The sequence below is a fragment of the Bombus huntii genome, chromosome 8 (genome assembly GCF_024542735.1).
Source record: "Bombus huntii isolate Logan2020A chromosome 8, iyBomHunt1.1, whole genome shotgun sequence".
Classification (NCBI taxonomy): Eukaryota; Metazoa; Arthropoda; class Insecta; order Hymenoptera; family Apidae; genus Bombus; species Bombus huntii.
This window is the reverse complement of record NC_066245.1, coordinates 7,364,106-7,389,938: the sequence shown is the minus strand read 5'-3', so window position 1 is coordinate 7,389,938 and position 25,833 is coordinate 7,364,106. Positions and strand designations below refer to the sequence as shown.

At 43.0% G+C, this 25,833-nt stretch overlaps 1 protein-coding gene across 1 annotated transcript in view; it reads right to left on the bottom strand.

Moving 5' to 3' along the window:
• LOC126868306 (protein Fe65 homolog) overlaps positions 1 to 25,833 on the bottom strand; it is a 146,962-nt gene that overhangs the window by 44,242 nt on the left and 76,887 nt on the right. The window contains exon 4 of the mRNA XM_050623629.1: positions 15,715 to 16,033. Coding sequence (XP_050479586.1) covers positions 15,715 to 16,033 — 319 coding nt within the window. The remainder of the gene's footprint in view (positions 1 to 15,714; positions 16,034 to 25,833) is intronic.

Genomic DNA, 25,833 nt, shown 5'->3' with positions numbered 1-25,833 from the left:
AAGTTCGAAAGAGGATCGACGAGAGTACTTTCGGTTTGTTCGCCTTCTTGGTCGCGGCAATGAAAACTCTTCCGATTCTTCGTAGCCGTGGAGCGTTGTTCGATTTACGACGGTTCGTGGAACATTCGCGATGCGCCTGTTATCCGCCGCATAAATTTGACGAGAGCTCTCCACCGGAGCAGCGAGTGCAATCGCAATTAAGGTGCATCGATGGAAACCGATTCGTGCCAAACGCTACGCTACCGCCGCTTCAGCTACGTACGACTAAGAACGTAGCTCTTCTACTGTGGCTCAACCGAAACGCTGTGATTGAACGAGCAAATCCGTAATTATCCTCTTACTGTGCAGAGAACCATCATAGACCGGACTACTGTTGTTTTCCAGTTGGTCCTATTATGTTCAACGTTAAACAGCGATACGGTCGAAGTTTTAATTTTGTTTTAATGTTGCAATTACTATTTTAGATCACTATACATATACATGTTGTCGACTTAATTCAAATAACCGATCAAACGCCTTAACGCTTGAATTATCAAAGATTAAAGTATAGAATGCATCACGTATCAAAAAAATTAAAATGATAGATATGTGAGAAGATATAAAACACGCTTTTAACCACGTGTTTTATAAAAAGTTGAATCTTTAGAAATATACCGATATAAACGTACAAAATTTCAATGAAAAATTACTAAATAATTGCTCATTTTATCCGGTCTCGTAATTCTGATGTTGAATACAGAATATTTGGCGAACAAATCCAGGTTTATCTTTCGAGATTTGCCTCCAAAAACAGCCTATTAAGATAACCTTCGCCTTCTCTTTATTAGATACACGAACGTGATACACAGCCATTCAGGAATCCCACTTTACGACATGCCTCTACGGCAATCTAATTTCTCGGCAAACTAGTTATTTCGTGTGCCAAATTAGCAGCGTGACGCGCTACAGTATTCGTATATTACACAACCTAGCCCGAAAAATGGAAGTACATACTTCGACCGGCTGGCAGCGATTGAATTATTCAGAAACGAGCCACGGGTTCTTTTAAGCCGTATAGTCCACGTACCTGTGTACACGGTCGATTTCCTGTTATCACCTTGTTATCTTGTTATCATGAGTTTAGAGGAGCGTTTGCCATGGCCATCCGTAATTTTCCTTTACGGTTCACACTTATTGACGCGTCGACAGGACGTTGTTAAAATTTAATAAGCACACCTTGAAACGTGCCGCTTTGTAAATATCGCTTTCGAGGATAATGGCAGCACGACGCGCGTTTCATCGCGGAAAAACCGTCGCTAACGGGAGTTTAACGCGTGGCCGAATAAACCCGGACACTCGCTGACTGTGGCCCGTTCCCAGGATAATGCGATTTATCGACGTTTTGCGCACTGCGGCGAAAATTGCCGATGAATACGAAAGAAGCTGCCAAGGGGTTGAGAGGAAAGAGTATTATCGGGCCGGATGCTACTCGTTTCGTTTTTTCCCGCTTCGTTTCGCCGGACTGTTGAGCCAATTACGCCGATGCTTTATATACGATTTCATCGGGATTCTCGAAGGATGGATAGAAATCGGATATTATCATTATAATTATGCAGTAGAATTCCATTTATACGAATTCTGCTTGTTTGAACGAAGCCTTAGTTATGAAATTTTCCATTAGGTTTGAATGAATTTCTGTTTGTTAAATTCGTTTATTCGAACACGAACGAAGAGTAATAGTTGGCGGGAACAACGAACGGACTCCCATGATATGAATTTCAATTACGTAAACTATTTGTCCTCCGACAAGTTCACATAAACGGAGTTTTGCTGCGCGTTGTTAATGGAGATCGTGATATACGTGGCGTTTCGGAAAGGTAATGCCAAACTTCGGAACCATGTAATTTTCGTTAAAACGCGAAAAGAAAGGGTTAATAAGCATGGTTCGAAATATCATTAGTTTTGTGGTCGTAAGAAGTTTTCAATTAGTCTGGAATAAAGATCGTGAGATTTTGTTGCTGAATATTGCGCGAAGATGACTTTCCGAACTGTGAACATCCAATCGATAATGTAATTCACACGAGAGAAGAAAAAAGGTAAAAGTACATAGATTATGGCGCGTAGCTCTAATTGTACTTTAAAGATTTGCACAAAGTACATAAGAATTTCCACGAAAAGCAGTCGAAGTGATTAGCAGAAGAAATTGCGACGTTAACAAATCGAATCGAGACTATCATCTGATACTTTTAATCCGATAAATTTAACAAAGAATATAATATTTCCTCTAATATTCTTAGATGACATATAAATGCTAATCTTATTTAACAGAAGATAATCTATATGATCCTTAATGCTTCTAAATTGAAAAGACAGATCAAATATTTTCTTACAACCCACAAGTATCGGTATATTCAGCTCTATAGTTGGCTCTATACTTCGTGGAATGCAATATTAATACATATAATGTTTGCACCAACTACATACTAAGAAGGTGTTCTATATTCTATCTATATCGGAGAACAAAATTTTTTCGCCACGCTATGCGGAAAGACCTATCATCCTATTTTAAATATTTAACGCGGAGATCCGACTCAGGTCGTAGACCACCACGGACATCCTACGATATTTTTGTTGTACAATTTACAGCGCGATTATAAATGTATGGAATGTAAATGGAGAAACGTTTGCTGTGACCTGTTTAAAATTCCTGCATTCCCTCCTTACTCTAGCTCGTTCTTCTTTTATTTCACTTTTTCCTCTTCCTCTCGATCCCCCTTCCTTTTCCTACGGGTTTCGCCATTCACCGTAAAAAAAAAAAAAAAAAAGAAGAAAAGAAAAATGCTTCTTTTCGGCGGAAGTACGCTGTACCATAAGCGCTTTAATAACAGGCGTTGGAAGCGCGTTTATGCGGGACTGAAGGGAGGTAGTCAGTTTCGCGCCTGTAACCAGTAATTTGCATAAAACAGGTCAGTATTTATTGCAGCCTCAAAATGACGAAACTTTACCGACTAAAGTAATTCCTTTTTCATATCGTTCGTTCTCCTCTTCTTGTTACCGGACCGAAATTATAAGATAGAAATCAGCCTCGATACACATCTACATGTATAGTGGTTCATGAAAATAGTAGAAAGGATACTTATCGTAGAAAACTTTCATTATTAATACTATAATGAGATCACGGCTGTCGTGATTATATCGGTAAAACTAGGAATCAATTTGAATATGTTTATGGAAGTTACAAGACGGTGTATCCGGTAAAAAATTAGTATAAAGTGTGAACAACCATTTTTAACATATAATAAATGTTAAACTGAATATTGAGGTTTATCAATGTAATGGATTAATCGTGGAAATGTTTTTCTGATCTCTATGAAATACAGACTTGCGCTAAATAACACGTAGCTTCTTATAAAATTTTACTAATATGATACTCGCTCCTGTAATTCCTATTAGAAGATGGCAACTTTTTTTATATGGCTCAATACCGGACTAACTTAGGTATGTCCGATCGTATTAATAGACTTCGTTCAACTGTGAACGATGCTAGCGAAATCGTCGACTTCTTTCACGGAACCGTAACCTGCTTTAAAGCAGCCATAGAGCATCTCCGATGAAATTGTAAAACTCACTGCTCGTACTTAATGCTTGTTCTTTCTATATCAGTTCTTATACTCGTGTATCCTATACCCTTTAATATGACCACTATACGCCTGTTAAATAAATAAATAAATAAATAAATGATGATAATGGTCAAATTTCGTTATAGCTTACTTATGGAATCTGAAAATATCTTCTATCGTATCTCCATACGATATATTCATAGAAAGTTTCTGGAAGTATCTACATGTACGATTGTGAGCCGTTGTAGGTTCACATCCTGCAATTTCATCCCCTAACGTCGGGCTCGCCGGAATTATCGAGCGCAAAACATAACGAGCAGAAGGAAATCCCTCGATTCGAATCGTTCCCCTTTATCGAAGGCCGAAAAAAAGTGGTAGCTGGTTTTCATAAGCTCGAGGAATGGTAGGGGTAAAGGGGCGGAAAAAGAGTAACATTCGGAGACAGAAATTTTCGTGAATGGCCGAGCGTTTCCTGCGGTGGTGCTCGAAAAATCCGCAATATCCGGTGTATTTCGACGACCCACCGGCCAGTGTAAGCATTTTAATAACAAGCAAGCGACGCGCGCGCGCGAGTCTACGTCTGTCGAGATACGCAGATGTGTTTGTGCACCTCTTCCAACGATGCCCGCCGATTTGCATGAAATTGAAAGCCTCTTGGCGGTGCGCCGCGATCGACGTCCGCCGCCTCTCGTTAGAATGGAAATCGCGGATTGAAATTTTCAGCGGCCGGCCGCGCCTCCTCGTGCGTGAATGCGCCCGGTCGGATACGTTTTTCCGGGCGCCCAGGGATCGATAGGATGCGACGCGTATTCTTCGGCCGAAGAATAGCGGATTTAGACGCCTCGCTGAATCCCGTGCTATTCGAACGATTTCTCTCGCTGTAATTTACGTTTTCGTTTTCCTCGAGAAAATTCTCCCCATTTAACGTTAATTCTAGAAATCCAATTTCTAAGTTAATTTTTTAACTTAACGGTCGATTGGTATTTTCAGTTCTCTCGTATCGAATTTTCATTTAGCGTCGTTGTTTGGTTTGGATATAAAGCGAAATTTGGACTGCAACGATTTGGTGATTTTGCAGCATAAATTTTTGGGCTAATTTTTTCATAGCAATTCGTTACTTTATTTCCCTGCTTTCTACCCCGTGTTTAATTTTCACACTTTAGAAGTAACAGATTTACCAAGTTTAGAACCTAAATAGCTTTATTTTCTGTCTATAAATCGTACTTTTACATTTCTGGTTCTTAATTTTTACTTAATCGTGTGTTCCATATCTTTAAAATAAATGGAACGTGTATATGGACGTTGATGACTCATTTTAGAACTCGAATTTTAGGTCAACTTTCGGGCTATGATCTATTTGTTCCGCAGCTATTTCTATACTTTCATTTCTCACGTCATTTGATCGTTAGTATTCTGAGAATAACATCAATTTGGATATCGATAATCTCGTTATTCTACTAAATGTGAGACGAGAAAAGTGCATTTCTACCAAAAACGAACTAAATACAGGGAATGATACGTAACAGCTACATTTATTTAAAGCGTCGTGTGATGAATTTCAGAATCCTTACAGATACATATAATAATACGCTTTAACGTTTAATAGTATCCAAATTTCTCTATTACAGATCAATTTTGTCCAGAATTATCTTACACGAAATATTTGGTTTCTTATATCTAACACTTTCCTCAAACCTCATCAATTACGTAAACCATGTTCAGTTCTTCCTCGTAAAAAGAAAAAGGGTGATCTCATTTAATCCGTACTAAGTAATGGAAAAACCATCCCGGGTTGTTGCTTTAAATAATTATCGCGGCGGAGTATCGATCTTCCCTTAGAAATTTCGAGACCGACAGACATAATATAGGTTCTTCCTCGTAGCTGGGAATCGAAACTTTTCATAGTGATACAGCCTCGTTTTCATCAGTCGCAGGGGAACATCGAGATCCCGTTACACGATACGCTTTCATTTTCTTTTCCCTTTTTTCCCTCTTTCTTTCTGTTCTCGATGCCGTGAGTCGTTGAACGCGCGACGTCGAGATTAAATCTGATTGGAAAAACATCTCGCGATCGAAACGCATTGGCGTCTCACGCGGCTGCTTTGAAGATCAGTATTGGTATCAAAAACGACGTCGTGTATTCTGTACGCCGTGTGACGTATTTATCTCCGTGGGCATGGAATCGATATACATTTATAGTTGGGCGTCGCGCTATTGTAAGATGGCCAGGTATGACGTATAAAGCAAGTTGCAAAAGCCGTTGAAGAGGATCTATCGTAACACGACACATTTACGCCAGGGAACTGCATCAGACGCGCCGCAATACGGTGTTCCGCAATGCAGCGTAGCTAGACGAGAAAGAGAGCAATTTCTCTGGCGTATTATAATATGAATCGAGCGTACCGAACGTTTCTAGAAACCGTTGCCCTATCTGACCTCGATTTCGAGTAACTGCTATTTCCATGTTTCCGGAAATCCACCTTCTCTGTTCTCGTAATAAAATCCTCGGTGGAACGGCAAACGTCGGAACGTCCGACTATTAAACGCGTCGATCCACTTACAGATTTTCACCGATATCTGTTTTTGACGTAGGAAAACAAAGACTGAATCCTTTTAGTCTACTTTTAATATTATGGACAATCCATTCAATTTATCGTTGAAAACGTATTCCACAAACTCAGTACAGACAAATCGGAGAGGGATGCCTATGAAACGCGGATAAACGCAGAACGGCCCCGTCGCTCGATTTGATTTAAGAGCATCAAAATGATCCGGATTCGGTTTCCTCGGGGCGCGAGAAGATAAAAAAAAATATGTCGTTGACCGAGTTCAATTTCATCGTAGTTAAACGAATCGGGTCGAAAGGGACTAAGGGGAGGGGGGAGAGAGGTATCAATGTCCTGAACAGAGAAATAATCCAATTACGTCTATGGCAGATAATCGATAAGCCGCAATAAAACTTCGATCCGGGGATAGTCGTGAAAGTTTTATCGGCGAGGAAAACGCGGTCGACGAGAAACCGCGTCGCTCGAATGTAGCCGCGTATGCGCGGTCTGTGGATGCATTCGTTGCATTATTTAAGCGTTTGGAATTATAGTTGACCAAGCTCGGCCCACTAGCGAGCGTCCACGAGTATATTACTCGTTCCTGACAACGTGGTCCACTGTATACTCGATATTACCACTGCACTGGTACGAGAACAATGTGTCGTTTACCTTTTTCCGGCGCCTCCCTATTATACCTTGTAGCTGTTTCTTCGTTAGACGTTGTTGAAACGTTTGTGTTTTACGGTAGTTGTACGGTACTCGCGATGCCTATTCTCATTAACGAGGTTCCTCAAGTTCTGTGGCCGACTATGTACTGACCGGCTCTACTTGCGCTACTGGGAGTTCATTAGCAAACACTCGCAAGTTAAACTTGGGCGCCTTGGAACTGCCAGATTCCATCGAACTGTCGTGCTTTGATTCCTATATGTTATACGTGTTGTCGGAAAAGCCGTATTGCTCGATGTTGCCATTATATTTATCTTCGAGGTGGACGATTTCGATTCTTTCCGTATCCGTTCGAAGGGTAGCTAGGGTCAAAGCGAACATACGAAATCTAAGATCGGATCAAAGAACGATAGAATAATACGCGTGACCTCGGTTCGGAGGAAAATCAGAGGATACACGGAGGTATATAGAAGCGGGATTATGCGTTGATATCAATTGGAAATCTTGAACGAGGGACGCCCTGGTTTATGTCAACCCTCTGTTTCATCGTGTTCTTTATTCGACGCGTGATCGACGATAATGTCGCGGCTCGAAATTCCCCGTGAACGATCGGTAGAAATAAGGAAAGCAAGACTGTGTTGCAGGTAACGGCGTTAAGGGATTACAGGGACGCGAGGACGCCTGCCAGCCTATCATAAATTTCCACATCGTATATGGGGAGCGTGAGACGTGACGGGCTTGAAGATACAGTGACGACTGCGCGGAATGCATACGATATCACTCGTCTGCCACCGATTCGATTTCGTTTCAAGGTCAAGCAATGTTCAGCACCCAGGTGAAAATATTCGAAGCCAAGAGAAGAGAAAAGCAGGGAGGAATTTTCGTAGTCTGCTTCAAGAGACAGAGAATGCTCGGGCCTGGGGATATATCGCGTGAAAAATGCGCGGGTTAGTCCTTAACGAGTTTCAAATTATAAAAATGCTTAACCATAGTCGTTGAGTCATAATTTTTAGACTCTATCTAATTATATTCCTATTTTGGTATCGAAATCCTCTTTTTCCCATTGCTCCAAATATGCTGTAATAAAACTGTCTACCAAATAAATGTTTCATCTGGATCAAAAGTATCAGTTTTCAATGTAAATTACAACGTCTCGAGAAAACGTTCGTTTTCTGTCAGTCCTCCTGCATCGAGTTCGAGCAGAACGATCCTGGCGAAAGACACGGAGCGTCAGAGAGTGTGGACCCTCTGTTCGGTGATCCTGACGGAGGTTGCGGTTGCGAGGGTGGCAACGAAGGAAACTAAAGGCGAACGCTTCGAGGGAATGAGTCGCGGCTAGGCGGGGTGCCGGCTCTAAAGAAAAGCTGCCCTAACAAAGGCGCCTTATTTCACGCCCAATGTATCCCGCCTCAGACACGATCGTTAAGATACCTATCCTAGCGAGGTGCGAGTTCCGCCACTTTTAGCCTCTTCCACGATACCTTCGTTCCCTCCTCTCTCCTTCGTCTTCCGACCCTCTCTTCTTTCTCTCCTTTTTTTTTCACAGAACCCTTGGAAATGGTTCGTTCTTTCTCACGGGTGTGTGCGTTTCGGCTTCGAGTGCTCCGGAGGGTGTTGTCGAGGTGACTTACAACGCTCCCTGAACGCTGGCGCGTGAATTACCCGAAAACTTTCTTACCCATCTTTCCTACTTTCTCCTCTTTTTATTAAGTACAGTAGACGTTACGCTGTTTCGAAGTTGATGTAAAATAGAACTAATAATATCGTATCTGCCGGGGGCTTTTAATCTGCCATGGATGTATCCTCAGAGTAATATCAGGGGCTAAGAGAAATATAGGTACATGTACGATACGGTTCTATGAAAATATTAGGACTAGAACTTCGTTATTTAATTATATACAAAAATACGAAAGAATTGAAATATACTGAACAGAAATCGAAGAGACGATAGAGGATGATTTTTATCACGAGCTCTTAAACTCGCTGATAAAGTAAATCTTTGATGTTGTGTCACGCGTTGAGTTACGCGATATTTCTTTATAGTTTTCGTAGTATGAATGATATCGACGAAACCGATAGAGGAAACTTACAGCTAAGAGTATTTTCTGTCCCTCTCTCTTCCGTCTGTGTCAGTATTATAGAGGATGACCCGCAATTCACAGGGTAGTTCGAATAGCGACCGTCGTCGTTTCTTACGGGTTTACGCTTCCTGAATGGGCCAGATCTGGGAGGGAATTTTATCAGGATACAGGGATATGCCCATTACGAGACACCGCTTTGTACGCCAGGTCGCGATTATGCGCGCATATTCAACCCTGACGCGTGTGTCTGTCGTTGAGAAGCTCGCGTTGCCCGCACGTATCGCGACACATGCTCGCCGCTGCACAATAACCAGGCGATAATAAAAATGAAGAGGCACTGCTTCCTGGCGTACGTTAACTCGATAGCCTTGCTGTGGTTCGAAACCGGCGAAAAGTACGAAAGACACGAATGCATCGTGGTATAGGTGATTTTTTCTCATTATTACGGGGATTATTCGAATTACATAGAAAAAGTGGAGGTCCTTCTATACTCACAGCTACAGGAATATGAAGCAAAGACATAATTGTCGAAATTCCAGTACCACTGGAAAATACTGGAATAGTTGTTGTATGTGGTGAAGCATGAAAAAATATGTGATAAAGGAAAATAATACAAAAATATTTGGTACCTCGTATATAAGAAACACATGAAAATTTACTAAAAACTGCATGTAATTGAAAGTTCTGAATCTAAACAATTACTTGTTGTACCAATTGTTTCGAGCGGTGTATATGAAATATTGGAGTTTTGCTAAGAATGAAAGACGTTTTAAGATGTTTGAGCGAAAGTCTTCTATCATCCCTATATTTCCTGCGTATCAATCCTACGTAATCCCTGACCTACCCTTTAAAAGCAGAAGCCTAGGCAGTCTACTGACAAATCCACTAACAGGCCCCTAATGGAACGCTCTTTTCCTTCTTTTTTTGTCCTCTTTTTCCCACAGCACCACAAAGAACATCGATAACGAGATATTCGCGTAATAGCTCGACGAATAATGCCCCGAAGAAGGGAACAACGATAAAAATTCAATTATCACTAGGGAACTGTTGGGCCACGGATGTTTTACATCGCGCGGCTACTCGACGGTAATCGGTCCATTTGCCTGAACACTCGGTCTACCGGTATGGCGATGAGATGATTGGCCAAAAAAGCGAGAGCAAAATGATGCATAATAACGGCGAACAGGCGTAAGTGAATACGAACGGCGATGCTGATGGCTTCCTGGAGGGAAGACGGCCCTTCAACCCCGATGGAGATTGATGCGGATTGCATTAATCTACCTCTGTCTGGCCTGTCCTTACTACTACTACCGCCAGGGACTTGCATCAGTTACTAGCTCTATGACCAAGCCAGTTTTCACCAGACGAAGAATAATGCGGATATATTAAGCGCGCCGGATGGCCGGCGTTCTCGTCCTTCTCTAGCCTCTGCTATGCTTTTGGAAAATATATAATCCAGACTGTAGATCGTGCACGTCCAGCTTGGTACCTCTGCTCCGACCGCGCTCTATCGGCCCTTCCTTCCGTTCGGTAGCAAATTTCCGCTCTCTGGCGGCACGTCAACGTTGAAACGCGATTTGTTCGCTTTCGAGCGCGTCGAATTTCACGGATTTCTCTCTATCTCTTCCTCCTCTACTTTCTTTTATTCCTTCCTAGATTTTGTCTTCCTTTAAAGAGAAAATAGGAGCTCGTTGAAGAGGATCTTTTCAAGAAGAAATTCGCAAGACGAATGGCAAAGACAAACGCCGTTAATTGATAACGTTGGTGTCTCTTAAGTCATTCCTTTGATTTCTACTTTTGATCGTTTTAGCTCGTTTCATCGTGAAACATGTTACTTTCTGTTTTCCTGATAGGCACTCGGATTTTCTCAACTTTCGTTTCCCTCGTCTTTTTTCGTCTCGTCCTCTTTTGAATCGAATCCTTTGAATACCTGCCTTTCCCTTCTGGTTTACCTTCTTTTGCTTTCAAAGAACCAGGAGACATCCTTCTGGCGGAGGAGAACAGAAGCAGTTCGTTGCCTGTCACCTAACTTTCTCTCATCCCTCCCAGCGGCACCGTCAGAGTGGAACAAGGTTAAGGGTTGTAGGCGGAGATTCGACAGAAGTATGAGAGATAGCGGCAAGTACGAGCAAAGTTTGTCGCAAGTTTAGATGAAGTTCAATCTCTGAGCCAGGCGGTCGTTGCAGCTCTCTACTCATCCGTCCAACGACCCCTTTTTTCGCAGGCTTATCGTCTAATATCCCACCTCGAGGACCGGAGGTTGGAACGAAATATCAGGACATTTCGCGTCTAGTCCCATCACCGTCCAGTTTCGCTTTCTCTGTTCTGCCGAGAGTTCGTTCTCCTCTCTGTTCTCGCTCGTTCTTCTCTCGCCTTTGACAAAGCGACCGACCCTCGAAATTGCACCGACTCTTCTCCAAGCCATTTTTGCCAGCCGAATGTTACCAGATACCGTCTGGACACCGGATACGGTGACGAACTTTTCATCGTAGAACTTCTGCAATCGCGATGGCCATTGGGTTTTCCTCTTTCGCCATGGCCATTAGGTTTTCCTCTTAAAGTTTGGCGTAAGCGAAGATCGATGCAATATTTTGGCGATCTTGCAGTGATGACGATGCAAGACTGGGCAGGATTGCATTTTTAACTTTATGCAGCTGAATGTGCGCCTCAGTGGCGGCATTCGAAATTTCATTTCAAACTGTAAACGTTTGTTGCTTCGACTAATTGGTAGTACCATCGAAGAAAATGCGGCAATCGCAAAGAGTTAATAACGCAATGTACATGAGTGTAATGTTATGCATGCGTTCTCTGACGAACAGAAAATGTTGCGAAGATAGTAGCTGCATCGCGTGTATTTCGTTTTTTAGTGAATCAGTCAATTCAGCTCTCCGCTCTTATGTTTCATTTCGCAGAAAGATAGTTCGTCAGATGAACGACTAAAGTGGAATCTTCAGTTTCAAGAAGTTTCGAACAGCCGATTCTGAAAGGCTCTAGACAATCGAATCTACATTTCGAACATTCGATTCCGGAAGATTCCAAATATCCAATTCTGGAAAGCTCCAATTGGCCACGATGACTTCTAGAATAGCTTCTTCGCTAACACTTCAAACTTTCCCTATCCATTATAGAAGATGAACTAGGTAAAATCGAGACCCCATGATATTAGGCAGATCGCTTAAATTTGGGGGAAAAGTAGTCCGGCAACTTATCGTGTAACTTTGATCGTCTACCGTGTAATAGTACTGTATCCAACCAATGAACTTACCACACTCGTACAACGTTCCCTTCGTTTCGACTTTAGTATCTGTCCACCATAATTTCTCGTAAAGAAAGACGTAAATCGTTTATCTGAAGCCCAACTATCGGAGCAGAGTTACTATACGCAGAACGCGTAAATGAATTGGAGCGATCCCAAGTTTGAACGATGTTCGATGCGACGTAAACGAAGTTATCCGGGAAGGTTGCGGGAAAAGATTTCGCGATCGGCAATTACCGCGGACGGTTGTCGAATAATCAAGCACGTTATTAGGTTACCGATTTTCCGGCGACGCGATGGTGACGTAGCCACCTCGGATGCATGAAATTATACGAGCACGTCAAGCGCCTAACAACGTAACACTGCGTACGTTTCAGGCGCATCAACGCAAACGAAGTTAACGTTACACCCACGATGAAAGCGGGTCGGCCTGCAGGCAGGGAAATTCGCTTTTCCACTCTGCTTCGACCGTAAAATTCGATCAGTTGCGACGGATTGTCATTCGCCGATAGCTTCATTACCTTACTATGCGTCGGACCTGGCGACAGGCGTCGATTCCAACCGATGAAACGTCCGAAGTGTTTGTTTATGTAGTTTGCGAGCATTCAGATGCATCAGTGCGAGCCTTTTAACCATTTACCTCGTAGCAGCATCGACAGTCACGATTCCATTCATCGACAGTTGTGATTATCAAGATTTCTTTCTTGTTTTAGCTTGGAGATTTCATTCGCTGATATTTTTCCTTCTTCGATGCGACAGTATATTTCAAATCGTTATCCTAAAATATCGATGACGAGTGAAGAACGGTTTTCTTTTTTTCCAGTCGTATTCAGAATTCACGATTAATAGGAGAAGAGTGATCGTCTTCGTGGAAGGAACACGGCATCAAAATACCAGGGACGATTAAGGATCTCCTTTGGTCGATCGCCTATTGAATCCCTTCACCGTAGAACTTTTTAATTGCTTGAACTGGATGCTTCAAAGTTCGATGTCACGGTGGCGTTCCCTCTAGTCTGTTTCCTGGGTTTGCGGCCATTTAACCAAGCCAACGGAACGGTGGACTGAATTTAGGCAGCTCGAAGGGAAGACAAAGGAGAAAGAAGAGGTAATGAAGGGTGGTACAGGAGGAAGTCGTCGGGACGAGCAAGAAGAAGCCACCTTTCACGACGGAACAAGAAGTATGCGGCCTCTGCCAGACGCCAGGCGTTTCCTTAATTGCATTTTTATGTTTGTCCGGATTTCCGAGCAGCGAAAAGAAGACGAGGGTCAAAGGTATAGAAAAAGAAAAAGAGCAGACCGAACAAAATGAAATGGCGAAAAAGCAGTAGTAGTTCATTAAAATACGTGTTGATTGAACGCGTCGAAACCTGATGCAGCTAGAGTGTGTGCGTTCACAGCAGCTACGATTCTTTTTCTGCCTCATTAAACTTCGTTATAGATAATTATTCTTCGTGAATAAACGAGTTGTTGGATGACCAAATCACTGACTCATCGACTGGTAAACTCTAAGTTCGTCCTTTTCTCTAATATTTCAATGTACAATTGGTTTTCGCGTTTTTAGCTCGGATCCTAGACGAATTCGTAAGATGTTGAAAGACGAGGTAATAGTAAGATAGTAAGGCAGTTCAAAATGCTTAAGCCATGTGATAATATATTTATCAACTCCAAAGACTATCCTTTTAACGTCTGTTTCTTTTTTAATATTAATACGATGTGCAAGTTTCTCGACAGCTTTCCAACGAAATATCTTTCTCACTATAAAACACAATTTTCGATCGTTTATTGTGGATGAATCGTGGCGACAAACTCGTCGACGATCGTGAAAAGCGATGACGAAACCGGAGGAACGTCTCCAATCTAATTCTGAAATCGACGAAAAGGAGCCGCGATCGAGTTCACGGAGACCTCGTTTGCGAGATTAACGAGTCAGGACGAGACTTGGGGTAATTCCAAACATCGCCGACAAAAGGTCCTCGAGACGAAAGGACTTAACAGCTGGGCGAGAACCGGAGTGTCGAACGAAGGAGACGCGGAGAGTTCCAGGCCGTTGAACAATCGCGAATACGGGAGGGCCGGTGTAACAGTCGCGTTCGAATAACTTGGAACGGTTTGACGAAGTTGCTCGTTCGATTCATCGGTGCTGGGTTCGTTTCTCTACAGTCCGGAAAAAGTCTTAATTCGCCATGATTTCAAAAGAATTCCGATCAAATTGGAAAAATAGACATCGAATTGATGAGAATCTCTTGTTTCATGGTTTCCATCGAAGGGAGAGAGGAAAAAAAAAGAAAGAACAAAGAGGGAGAAACGACGGTTCCCTTTAAGGTGGTTCTCAACGTTTATCAGGGCTCGATAACAGCCGTGGAAGACAAAGGAGTTTCGATGAGAGTGTCGGAGCTGAACGAAGAGAAGTTTCAGTGATCGAACAAATACCTAGACCCTCCCTCTCGTGTAACAGTCGGGAATAAGTTCAAACTGGCTTGTACCATCGACTATACGTTCCTTCTGTCCGAGTCCTTTTCACGGATCCGGATTTATTGAAATTTTATGCGGTAGTCCGATGAGGTCCGACTCGGGACTTTTATCAACGATTCTGCCTGGCCGGATCTTATATTACCTAGGTACGACCACGAGGAACATTCCCAGCGAGTCGATTTCTCGATTTCGCTTCGAGAAGCCGATTTCTCGCTTATACGAAGCTTTCGACAGCCGCTCGAGAATATTACGAATAAGGGAAACTCGGAGAGTCGTTGCGAGCTCGCCACCCGTTTAAAAGCAGAAACGTAATGATATTCTGATGAAAATGGTGGATTCCTGTGACGACTAATATAAATCGCGGATTATATTATGGACGTTCTGGAAATCAGACTATCTGTTTCGTCAAATCGAGTATATTAGGCATTACGTTATCGATTTTAGATATACATACAGTAGAACTTTAATTATACAAACTGATCGTAACACAAGCTGTTAGAACGATCGGATTTTTCGACGATACAATAACTTTATCTTCATATGATCGTTAAATATCAGAATTAAACAAAAATAAATATTTTTATATAAAAATGTAATATTTCCTTCAGATTTATATTCTAAATTTTCTGAATCGAAATTACGATAATACATTGTCTCTTTAACCGGTATTCGGATAGTCGGGATTTCCGATTTAAGACTATGAGAATGACACATGATAAATTATATTTCTCTTATTTTAAAATTCTAGTCGTACATGCCATTAAACTACCCTACATTTCCAAATGTCTTTTTACATTTATTTCTGGAATTACACATGTCTTTTTGAAAATACATTGGAATTAAATATGTCTTCTACGTCACCTACTTTTAATCTATCAGTATCTCTGTATCTATCTGATTATTTTCTTCTTTTCAACTTTTATCAAAAGTGGATTTATCATGTTTAGCCCGTGTGGTCTGCTCATTTATGTCTATAATATTTTCGCATGTATCCAAGAATTTAATCACGACCACGTTCTCCGTTTCATATATTATTCGCGAACGTGAATTCGTATTTAATGTCAACGAAACGAAATTAGCGAATCTCTACTCACCCTAGGTTATGGTTGTCGGTATTGTCCGGTGCGTCCTCGGTCACAGAATCCTGTGTGAGTGGACCTTGAGTGACGTCAACCCCCATGCTGCCTAGATCCAATGTGGCATACGTTCTGCGGGCTTGCACCCTCGTACCACCGCCTCCGCCGCCACCGCCGCCGCCGCCAGTCACTTCGCCGCTTCTGCCACCGTTTCCGACCAATTCCTGATACAATTCATCGTACAGAGAGCTGCCGTTCTCATTGCTGTTCAAAGCATCGTCCAGGCGAGCTGGGTCCAAGTGATAGTTGGGATTCTCAAAGGAGAGGAGACCGTTTTCTGAAACACATTGAGAAAAATTTCTGTGAATTAAAATTAATTTAGTAACATCGGTAGAGAATTTGCTTAAAGGCATACGCAGGGAAACGTTCATTGGAGTATTTGATCACCTCACAGTGGAAATTACGTATAGGAGACATCATAGCAGGTGGACGCGACATAGCGAGTTGTAAAATTCGTCGATGACTAACACTTACAATTTTCGATGGTTACAATCACAACAAGTAATTTGAGAGAGATTTGAGAGTAAACTGAGAGATATGCGAGAGAAGTACTAGAAGTCATAATTTACATTCTGGTAGTTTCGAATTTGTAATTCATCGTTCAATTGCTAAGGACGATAGACATTTATTTGAAAGGACTAAGGCAGAATGTAAGGAAAGAACTTCCATTCACTATACGTAAAGAAGTTATTAATTAAATGATGAACCAAATGATAATTATACTTATTTTCGGTCAAATTAGTGTTAAATTACAGTGCATTAGGTTTTATAAAAACAGAAAGAAAACTTTCCCAAAGTGCGAAAAGATTTGATCTCGATGTTAGAGGGTTAAAATCATTGAGCAATAGTTCTAAATTATATCTTTCGAAGGTCGCCCGACTGTTTCGTGAGACTGTTTTTGTAAAACATGCGTCAAACCGACACGCGCGTGCTGTTAGTCGTGAGGCAAGAGACTATCGGTAGATTAAAAACGGAGGTCAAAGTTTAGTTTTGCAAGAGCCTAAGATAGACGTAACCATTGAATGAGAAGTATGTAAAATACTACTGCGCATATATAGAAACTAAAGCGTTTTAGTCGTCTGGTAAGTTTGCGTTTGACGAAGATGTGATAAAAGCCCGGGTACGAATAATCAGACGGTCGATAGTTCTAGTTTTGGTGCCACTCGTAGAAAAATGTGGTTGACGTTACGTTAACGAAAGCGTCACGATTTGCTCGTGATATAAAACGCGAACGAAAATAAATCAACGGAAGAAAAATTGAGAGATCGTTCGAGCGGTAAATAGGAAACGAAACGAAGGGTATAGCGGATCAATCGCGAAGAGACGACCTCGCGAGTTGAAATACGCTCGAGAATCCTCGAGAGGGAAGACCAAAAGTCTTCTTCTTGACGGTGTAAGAGGATTAAAAACATTGACCGACTGATCAGGTCTCGTATAGGCTGAAGGTTGGAAAGCGTAAAAAAGGAGTGAGTTTCAAGCTCGCAGTAACACAGAGAGAAAGAGAGAGAGAGAGAGAGAGAGAGAGAGAGAAAGAGGCGGAAACAGAGATAGAGATATACCGATGATCATGATGACTACTATTTTAAACATGATATTTTATATTTAGCACGGTACGTTTACACTACTCACTGATGCTCCTTAGCAAGACGACAGTAGTTAGAAGGACGTTGTACAGAAACCGGCATAAAGCATCCATGCCGACGCGACGCCGGTCATATCGTTAAAAAAATCTGGCCGGTTAATCGTAAAACGTTGCGAAGAACCTCCATGTACTTATTGACAAACTATCGGGTATATACACGGTGTACAGACACGCTGGCTTGTACACAGAGAACAGGCCCGAAGAATGTGTGTGTCTGGCTACGTGTACGTGTATGTATCTGGGTGTCTAAGACGAATCTCCTTGGCCTCCTTTGTCCCTTCCTTTCTTCCTTCCTTCCTTTCTTCTATCCTTGACACTCCTATCTCTTCTGCCGTCTACCTATCTCCCTCCTGTTCTCGGTATTGATTCAACCGCGGGCTTTAAGCTCTGTACTTCGAGAGCTCGAGCTTCTTTCGGTCAAATCGACGCGGAATTCGTGTTCGACCAGAGTCGCTTGTCAAAAAACGCGCCACCTTTCGTTAGTTGCATCACTTTGGATGGATTAAATCAAGAATCGTGTTATTATATTTGAAATAGCAACTGTAAACACGATAGAGGAAAACACTGACGAGATAAAAATATGAATGAAATTAATCGAGCGGACATATGCACGATTACAAAGTGTTCGATCAAAGACAAACTATTTTTAGTTCGCGAATTTCTGTCCCATACGCTTTTTCCACGGATCTGAGGAAACAATGGGGCCATCGACAGGAGAGATAATTAACCGATCGAATTACGCGAACGAAAGTTGCTTCTGCAACCCTTTGATGCTACCTCTTTCGGCTAATTCGACGTTTGTTACGACCCTCGCCGGTTTTCATCGACTGCAGCTATATTTCTGCCCGGAACAAGAGGGTAATCAGTTTTCTCGCGTTTCATCTATCTCTGACACACGAACGACCATGAATCATCCTTGTTCGCCGATTTTACGATCCGCCACGTTGAAAATTTCCCGATCGACAGAGTAAAAAACGAGTTCGTTAATTTCCAGGTGCTCGACTTCATGATTATCCTGAATGTCCGATAAAAGTTGAACGACTCGAGGGGGAAGTTCAGATGAATCAGCGAATGGGCGGCATGGTTAGGGGCGACAAATTGGCCATGTGGTCGCGTGCTCGTTACACGTGCCACGAAGTAGATACTCTAGTGTTTTGTTAACATCGATACATCTCGTTATTTCGAAAGCAGCTCGAAGGAACGAAGAAGGAAGTACAAAGAATGAGAGAGAGAGAGAGAGAGAGAGAGAGAGGAGGGGAGAGAAAGGGAGCATGAAAGTTTTAGGGGAAAAGGAACGGTTGGAAAGCGTTGGAAACCCGAAGGTTGATTTTACGGCACTGCCGTTAGCAAGAAAAGGCGAACATGGCTATAGCAAGAAGAGCGAATTCGTGGTAATTGTCCGCGATAGAAGAACGCTCGTTTAGATTCCATTAACTTCTTTTCGTGAATATTTTAGCTGTGCAATCGGCTTACGATCTTTGGATGGTTAATTATTTAAAGATCGAATGGCGGAAGGAAGCAAAAGGAGAGCGTGTAATTCGTAGGGTAAGTCCGATGGAAATGTGCGAAAGATTTCGTTAATTCAGGAGGGACGTCGGATGACTCAGCAGGAGGGTGGATCGTTCGTGTACGATAAATTGGCTGGCGTCGCGATCATATTGCCGCATGTTCGTTATAGATACGACCGAAGAAATGCAGTTGCAGTTGCGAGTTGCAGCTGCAGCGGTCTTTTCCAACGGACTTCGTTATTTCATAGAGAAAAGTTTCCTCGAGGTGGTCGAAGAGCGAAAACTTTACACTTATGCCGTGCGTCTGTCGCTCTAGTTTCACCGGGTAAAGAAAGAATGCAAGAAAAACAAGGAAGAAAGAGGACGATATCGTTCGAACGTGGCCAAATTCGTGGCATCGATTCGATGTTTGCAACGATCCGAGGTTGGTTAGGAGACCGCACTGCGGAGGAAAACGACACGCGGCGAACAAGAAAATAGCAAGCTTGTTCTATTTTCTCCTTCTCTCCCTCTCTCTCTCTCTCTCTCTCTCCCTTTCTGTTTGCAACTTTTTAAGTCACCATCGAAGTCAGCAAATTCCGCGGACGAGCGAATACCGAAACGAGGCCCCCGAATAGTGCATTTCGTTATTTCGACCCCGCAAGGGAGGAGAAGAACGAGGAACAGTCTACGGGAAGAAGTAACCGGAACGTAGGTCGTACGCGAGAGTTTGAAAGTTTGGACACGCTTTCGGCGTTAGAACCGGAAGCAAGGTGATGGAAAGAGTACGAGAAGGGCGTGGGAAGGCTGAACAAGGAGGACAAGGAATAAGGGAGGGAGAGAACTCCGTCACCGCCCCTCGATGAGTCACCCTATCGATTCCTCGGTCGAGTCTAGGTAAAGTCTAGGGGGCGAAGGGGCTCTTTACCACCAACGAGTACCTCTCCTCCGTTTTTTTCCCTTTCTTTTTATCCCTTCTTTTCTCTGGCCCCTTCACCTCTGCTCTCCTCGCGTTCACCCTGTCTCTCTTTCTTTCTTCCTTCGTCCACGTCCTTACGTAAGTCCTTTCCACGGAATATTAAGTTTCATGGGCGCGGAGCAACCTCCGCCCCACGAATTGCGGGGGTCACGTATCTCATAAGTACCGGAGGCGATTGACTATGTCCGTCGAGCATTCCTGGGACCGAGGATAGCCATTTTTTAACAGGACGACGCAATGCAAACCAATTTTCCTGGAGGTCGATCGACGATAATTTGAATATCCAATGTCTCGATTGAAAGTCGACTTCCTCCTACAATTTTCTCAGACGGATTAATTCGCCGGTTAGAGACGAAGGAGAAGAAAAGGAAAATGCATGCCGTGTTTGTTTCGTTTGTAACGGAGTAACAGAATAGCTCTTGCGCTGTATAATACGAAATAGCAGCAGAAAAATCCTTCGCGATCTACGTTCCATTCTTCTCGTTCACGGCTCACCGCGATAACATTCTTCACGGGCCGAGAAATAAAGTGATTCTCGACCCCACGTTAACCCTTTCACGGAATTCAACGTTTATTCGAGCCCGGCCTTGCGATTACGGTCTGGGCCGGCTGTCGATGCTGCCCGCTTCTTTCACAGCCCCTTCTGGTTTTTTCCCTTACCCCCATAACAATAGAGTTACGGTCTTAAATGTTTCTCGCACGAGAGACTATAGAGAATGGGGTGCAAAGAACCAAGCACCGTGTCTCGTTACGGCGAAAAAAGGCCGAGGCAATTTCAAAACCCATCGTTAACTTTTACAGCGCGCCGAAAATGTTGGCGGACCTTCGAAAAGGTTAAGATTTTTTCAGGTAATGGCGTCTAACACTGTCTTCTCCCCTACCGTTGAATTTCTATTCGTCGCCTGTCCGAGATCCTCATAGCCGATCATCGTGTTCTCCAAATATCCGAAAGCGGACGAAGTCGACGTTTCTTAAGCGATCGTTAAAAGACACATTCGAAAGACAAATTTATTCGAGATCCCGATGCTTCTCTGTATACGTTCGGACGTATATGGTCGTGTAACGAGACGACGGAGCGAAGTATCAAGATATTCGAGAGGGAAGATTGAATGCAAACGATGAAACAACTCAGAGAACTATTCACCGTATTTTTGCTACATTTCCATTGCACGAAACGAAAGTCGATGAGAAGGAACGACAAGGATAATGTTAAAAAAAAAGAAAAAAAACGAGGACAAGAGCGGGAAAGAAAAAAAGCGACGAAAAGAATCAAAGAACAAGAGCATCCACCCCTCCCTCTGCGCAACCACTCTTCTCGGTTCCCCCGTTCATTTTCGTCGAACAAGCTACGAACAATCTCGTTCGAGGGCAATTGGACTTTCAGCCCTTTTTTCGCTCGACTCTCGCAATACCGTTTCCCGGGGATGTACGTAACTCTGCATGATTACGTAGATTGGCTTCACAGAAGGATGCTTATGCGTATTTTTTGTCCCCTCCCAGCAACGAATCGTCGACTATATCTCGACGATCGAACCACGTATACTGTATACTTTGGAAACGGTCGGCCCGTTGGCGCTTAGACGTCCTGGCGCCATTCACCTACGGCGCCGCACGCAACCCTTAAACACTATTAGCCGCGCCATACCGCCTCCAACTAGTCTCTAACCCCGCCTGTTCTCGCCAACAACGTCGACCTCTCCCGTACGATCTTATCTGGCTTCTCGATACCGTTCAACGGTCACTCGGAGTGGACCAATAAAGTCTTCCGTTAGACTACAAAGTCATCGACGTGTTCTCGTTACTTTATCGAATATCTTCTTTCGATACTATAACCTTGGTTCAGGATGTTTCACTGATGCACGTATGACCGCTAAAGAAAATTGATGCATTGCATGATATTATTACCGGATAATTGCGATCGATAGACGACGATAGTTCGACGTGCTTCGTACCGTGGCTCGTCAATGATTTACGTCGTGTGGGCCGTGGACTGGACAACGATATATCATTCTCGTACTACGTCCACGCGGCGCCTCGAATATCCTGGTAACTGTTTTTTAATAAAAGCAACACGATCGGTAAACCATCAAGCACATTCGACCTTTTGCAGTTTCACTAGTGAAAATTTCGATCGTATCTCGTGTGACATGATGGGTAGTTCCAGTGATTAATAGTAATACGTATAAAATGGTGTATTTACTAGTAATAACTTTATGACTGTCATTGGGGAAATAGACGCAGAATCAAAGGTCTACGTCTGATCACGTACTGACCGTTTTCACTCAGAAATATTAGCGTCACTAACAATTCGTAACTCGTGTGAATTTCGGATGAAAGGCGTGTTCCGATCGTTTTCGCTTAAACGTACTAGCGGCAGTAGTGGTGGACAGTAAATCCTTTGTTTAATACGTTCAAACGTTTAGTAACGATACGAATAAGATAGTATCTCCGCGCGAAACACTTGAATTTTCATCAACGAGAATAGGGAAGCAAAGTAGATGGAAGACGCGTTCGTGTCTGACCAGACACCGGTCGTTTTCACTTAACCATGCTAGCGCCAGTAAAAAGGGTCATGGGTCGGTAGTTAAAACCTTCCTGCTGGTTTATGGTTCGTGTAAAGTAGGGACGTTCAATGAATATGAATAAGTGACAGTCTAATTCGCAAAGTATACCTACACGCCGATGCCAGGCGTCTTTTTCAATTCGTCCTTTTGGCATCCGGTTTCAAACAGTCTACTACTTAATGCCTCAGACGGCTACTTTTCCCGATTGCTATTTGCCGATGCGTTAGCGCGCGATTTAATGAAGAGTAAATGCTCTCGACCCAAGGACGCTTTCATAGAATTTCTTTCAACTCACGGCTTTACTCTCCTCTCATCATTGGAAATGTATCATTTGCAATATTGGCGTTTGAAAAGCAGAAAATTATCAAATTTAATATCTCCTATGCGATAGTTTGAACGAGTCAACGACGCGGCGTTATATTTCTGGCCATCGAACGTTTCGTATGTCTCGTGAGTGACATGGCTTTCAAAAGGGTTATCGAATTTTGGCGATGGAAATTCAACGCAAAGAGCTCTGACGAAACGGATTTCTTCGTGACGATGACAGCTGCTTCGTCACACGTTCGACTCAGGGATGATCTGTAAAAATAGCCGTTCCCACGCTTAGTCGCTCGAAGAACGACGTAGCAAGGGGAAAAAGGCCACGGGTTGATACGTATACGTAGGTACGTGGTATGCGACCACGTCTGTACAGGCAGCGCTAAAAACGGCAACAAAACAGAAGTGACTGAGTCTGGCACCAAGCCATACGTCGCGGTAACGCTGACTCGTGCTATCGATCTAATCGTAAGTGGTTCTCCTGTCTCGCGTGTGTGTTACTGCAGAATTCCGCGTGCGAGTAATTGCGATCGACCGGTAGTTTCGACGTAGAATTGAGATTACTCGATTGGAATGCCCGGTGACAGGCAATAATTTTGTGTCAGGTCAAGGAAGAGCATGTGCAGCGAAGATTTTGGGTGTTTCTGACGTGTTTTCATAGGGTGAAAATAACCGTCTCATGGACTAACGCATCGTAGAAAATATTAGGTCGGTGTATGTAAAGTGTTGCTTTTGAAAATATAAAATTACGCCGATACGTAGCTTGTTTAAGGCATAAAATATTTGATTAAAGTAATCTCCGCGTAACTCAACGCGCTTTCTCAATGTACTTAGACCATGGCAAATAAATTTATGTTTCTAATTATTCATGGCTTCGCTTTTTTCAAATTTAAGGCCATAAGAGAACTATCCTCAGATTTTTCTTACGAATCTTCGTAGCATTCGACGTATATGATTTGCAACAGATATCTTCATCTTCGGTATGGTTGATCGACGACGGGATAATATTTCATAGATGGTATTACGTATTTCGTACAATGTAAACTTCGGAAAAACATTTTGCACGTGGCAATTTAATAAACAGTTCGCATCGTTTCTATCAGACGATCATTGATATCTTCGTACATCGTTTTATGAAAATTTCCGGAAGCAATCCTTAACTTTATACAGCTGCAGGGAATATTTTATCTTCTGCCGAGATGAATCCTTAGAGAGAAGGGTACTGCTTCTTAAGGATTCCGGCTGATCGCTATTAAGACGAATTATGCAAATCTATGCGAACGTCAGAGCAAAGTGTGGCTGCGTTTCAACGTAAGTCAGAAATCCAAGTTTGCCTGTCCTCGTGTTCTCCGTGCACGAAGGGAGAAAAGAGCGAGAGGAGAGACATTCTAGAAACTAAGACAGAGAGATAATCTAATTTGACTGCGTCTTCTGGTCTGCTTCGTTCGTCAACCGCCATCTTGAAACCGTTCGATGTACCCGTCGGATGCGAATCGATATTTCAAGGACGAGCTGTCGTACGCAAAGTACTGAACGACGATCTACCGTAGTTGGCGGACAGAGAGAAAGATCGAATTCGTATTAAGGAATCGAAGGAGGAAGAGAAGAAGATCGGCAGGATACGGTGGAATAAAGAATATCGAGTAGACGTTTTGTAGGTCCTATTTACCTTTCCCGTTGAATAATTTAACTCGTGTCTTCCTTGATACCAGCAATGCTCTGGAGGACAACAATTTCCAGTTACACGCAGTGATAAAGTATGAATTACGGCGCAAGGAAGAAAACTATTCGTCACTTTGTATTCTTTTTATTTATGGATCTTCGGTGGAGGATCGGTTGACACGAAAACGGCGATACGCGGCGCGAAAGTTAAGCAAATTCGTCTAATTACAAGATAGTCTGGAAAGTTCGAAAGGTCGTGCTAGTTATCAGAAACCGTTATACATGTCGTCGGCGAGACAGAAGCTGTCTGAGAAGCGCGAGTCGCGAATCTGTGTACTCTGAAACACACAGAGACGCGGTACGTACAGACGAGAGGAATACAATTGCAGTGCGACGACTTTGAGTGTGCGCCATCACACGAACGAGGTTGGGGTTCGTCCTCGTTAGATTCGCATTTAGATTAAACTCGGTGCCGCGGTAATAACCTAAGTTTGGTCATCATTTTTTCCTCCTCCGGCGGCACGATCGCACTCGAGCAACTCCTCTTGGTAATTCCAGGCGGCCCGATTTCGGGCAACGAGCGTTGCCAACTTCTGGATATTCGGTTAGAAAGTATGTCGAAGATTTCCCTCAGGGAATCGTATGGCGACGATCAACGTGTTTCCAACGCGATTTCTCGTATAAACGTCCACATCTTTCGAACGAGAATCTTCGTTCGGTCGGTGAAATGAAAATTCAACGAATTAGAAGAGGATTACGGATGATGGAGACCGATAAATCCCGAGCATGATGCAATTTTAACGCGTTCCAAGAGGGAGGTTGCGTGCTCGCACCACGATCTAGGAGCTTTATCGCGCTTTGCGGACGCGCTCTCCATTTCGGATCGTGCTCGGTTCACGGGGAATCGTGTTGGCATATGTACTTAAGCGGCATGAGACCGAGCCATTTCGTACGAGCGGCAAAGCCACCAGCTAGATATTTCTGCCCGTACTTTCGATCGGCCATTTTTCACCTAAGATCCCAACGCGCCATAAATCAACTCCCCTTTAACCTTTTATGTACGAAAATCCTGCAGTACTTTCCCTTGTCGTCTATTAAGCTCTGCGCTTGTACGACTATCTGCATTTTTAACGTAACGACTTTTAGTTTCGTTATTTGAGTAAGTAACGCGCTTCGCTAAGCTGAATGGAATTTTCACGACACTTTTTTGCTGAAACGTGATTTAGCGCGAGATTACAGCTTGACGACTTACCGCTGCTAATAAATACCATTGCATAACGGTGAAAAGCCTGTTAATGAAACGAACAAAATTTTACAAATAAATTCTACGAACTGCACAAGTTATCCGATTATCGTATTCGAGGAAAAATTGTAATATCGTAAAAGAGAAGTTTATAATCTGTAACTCGTAATTTGCTGGCATTA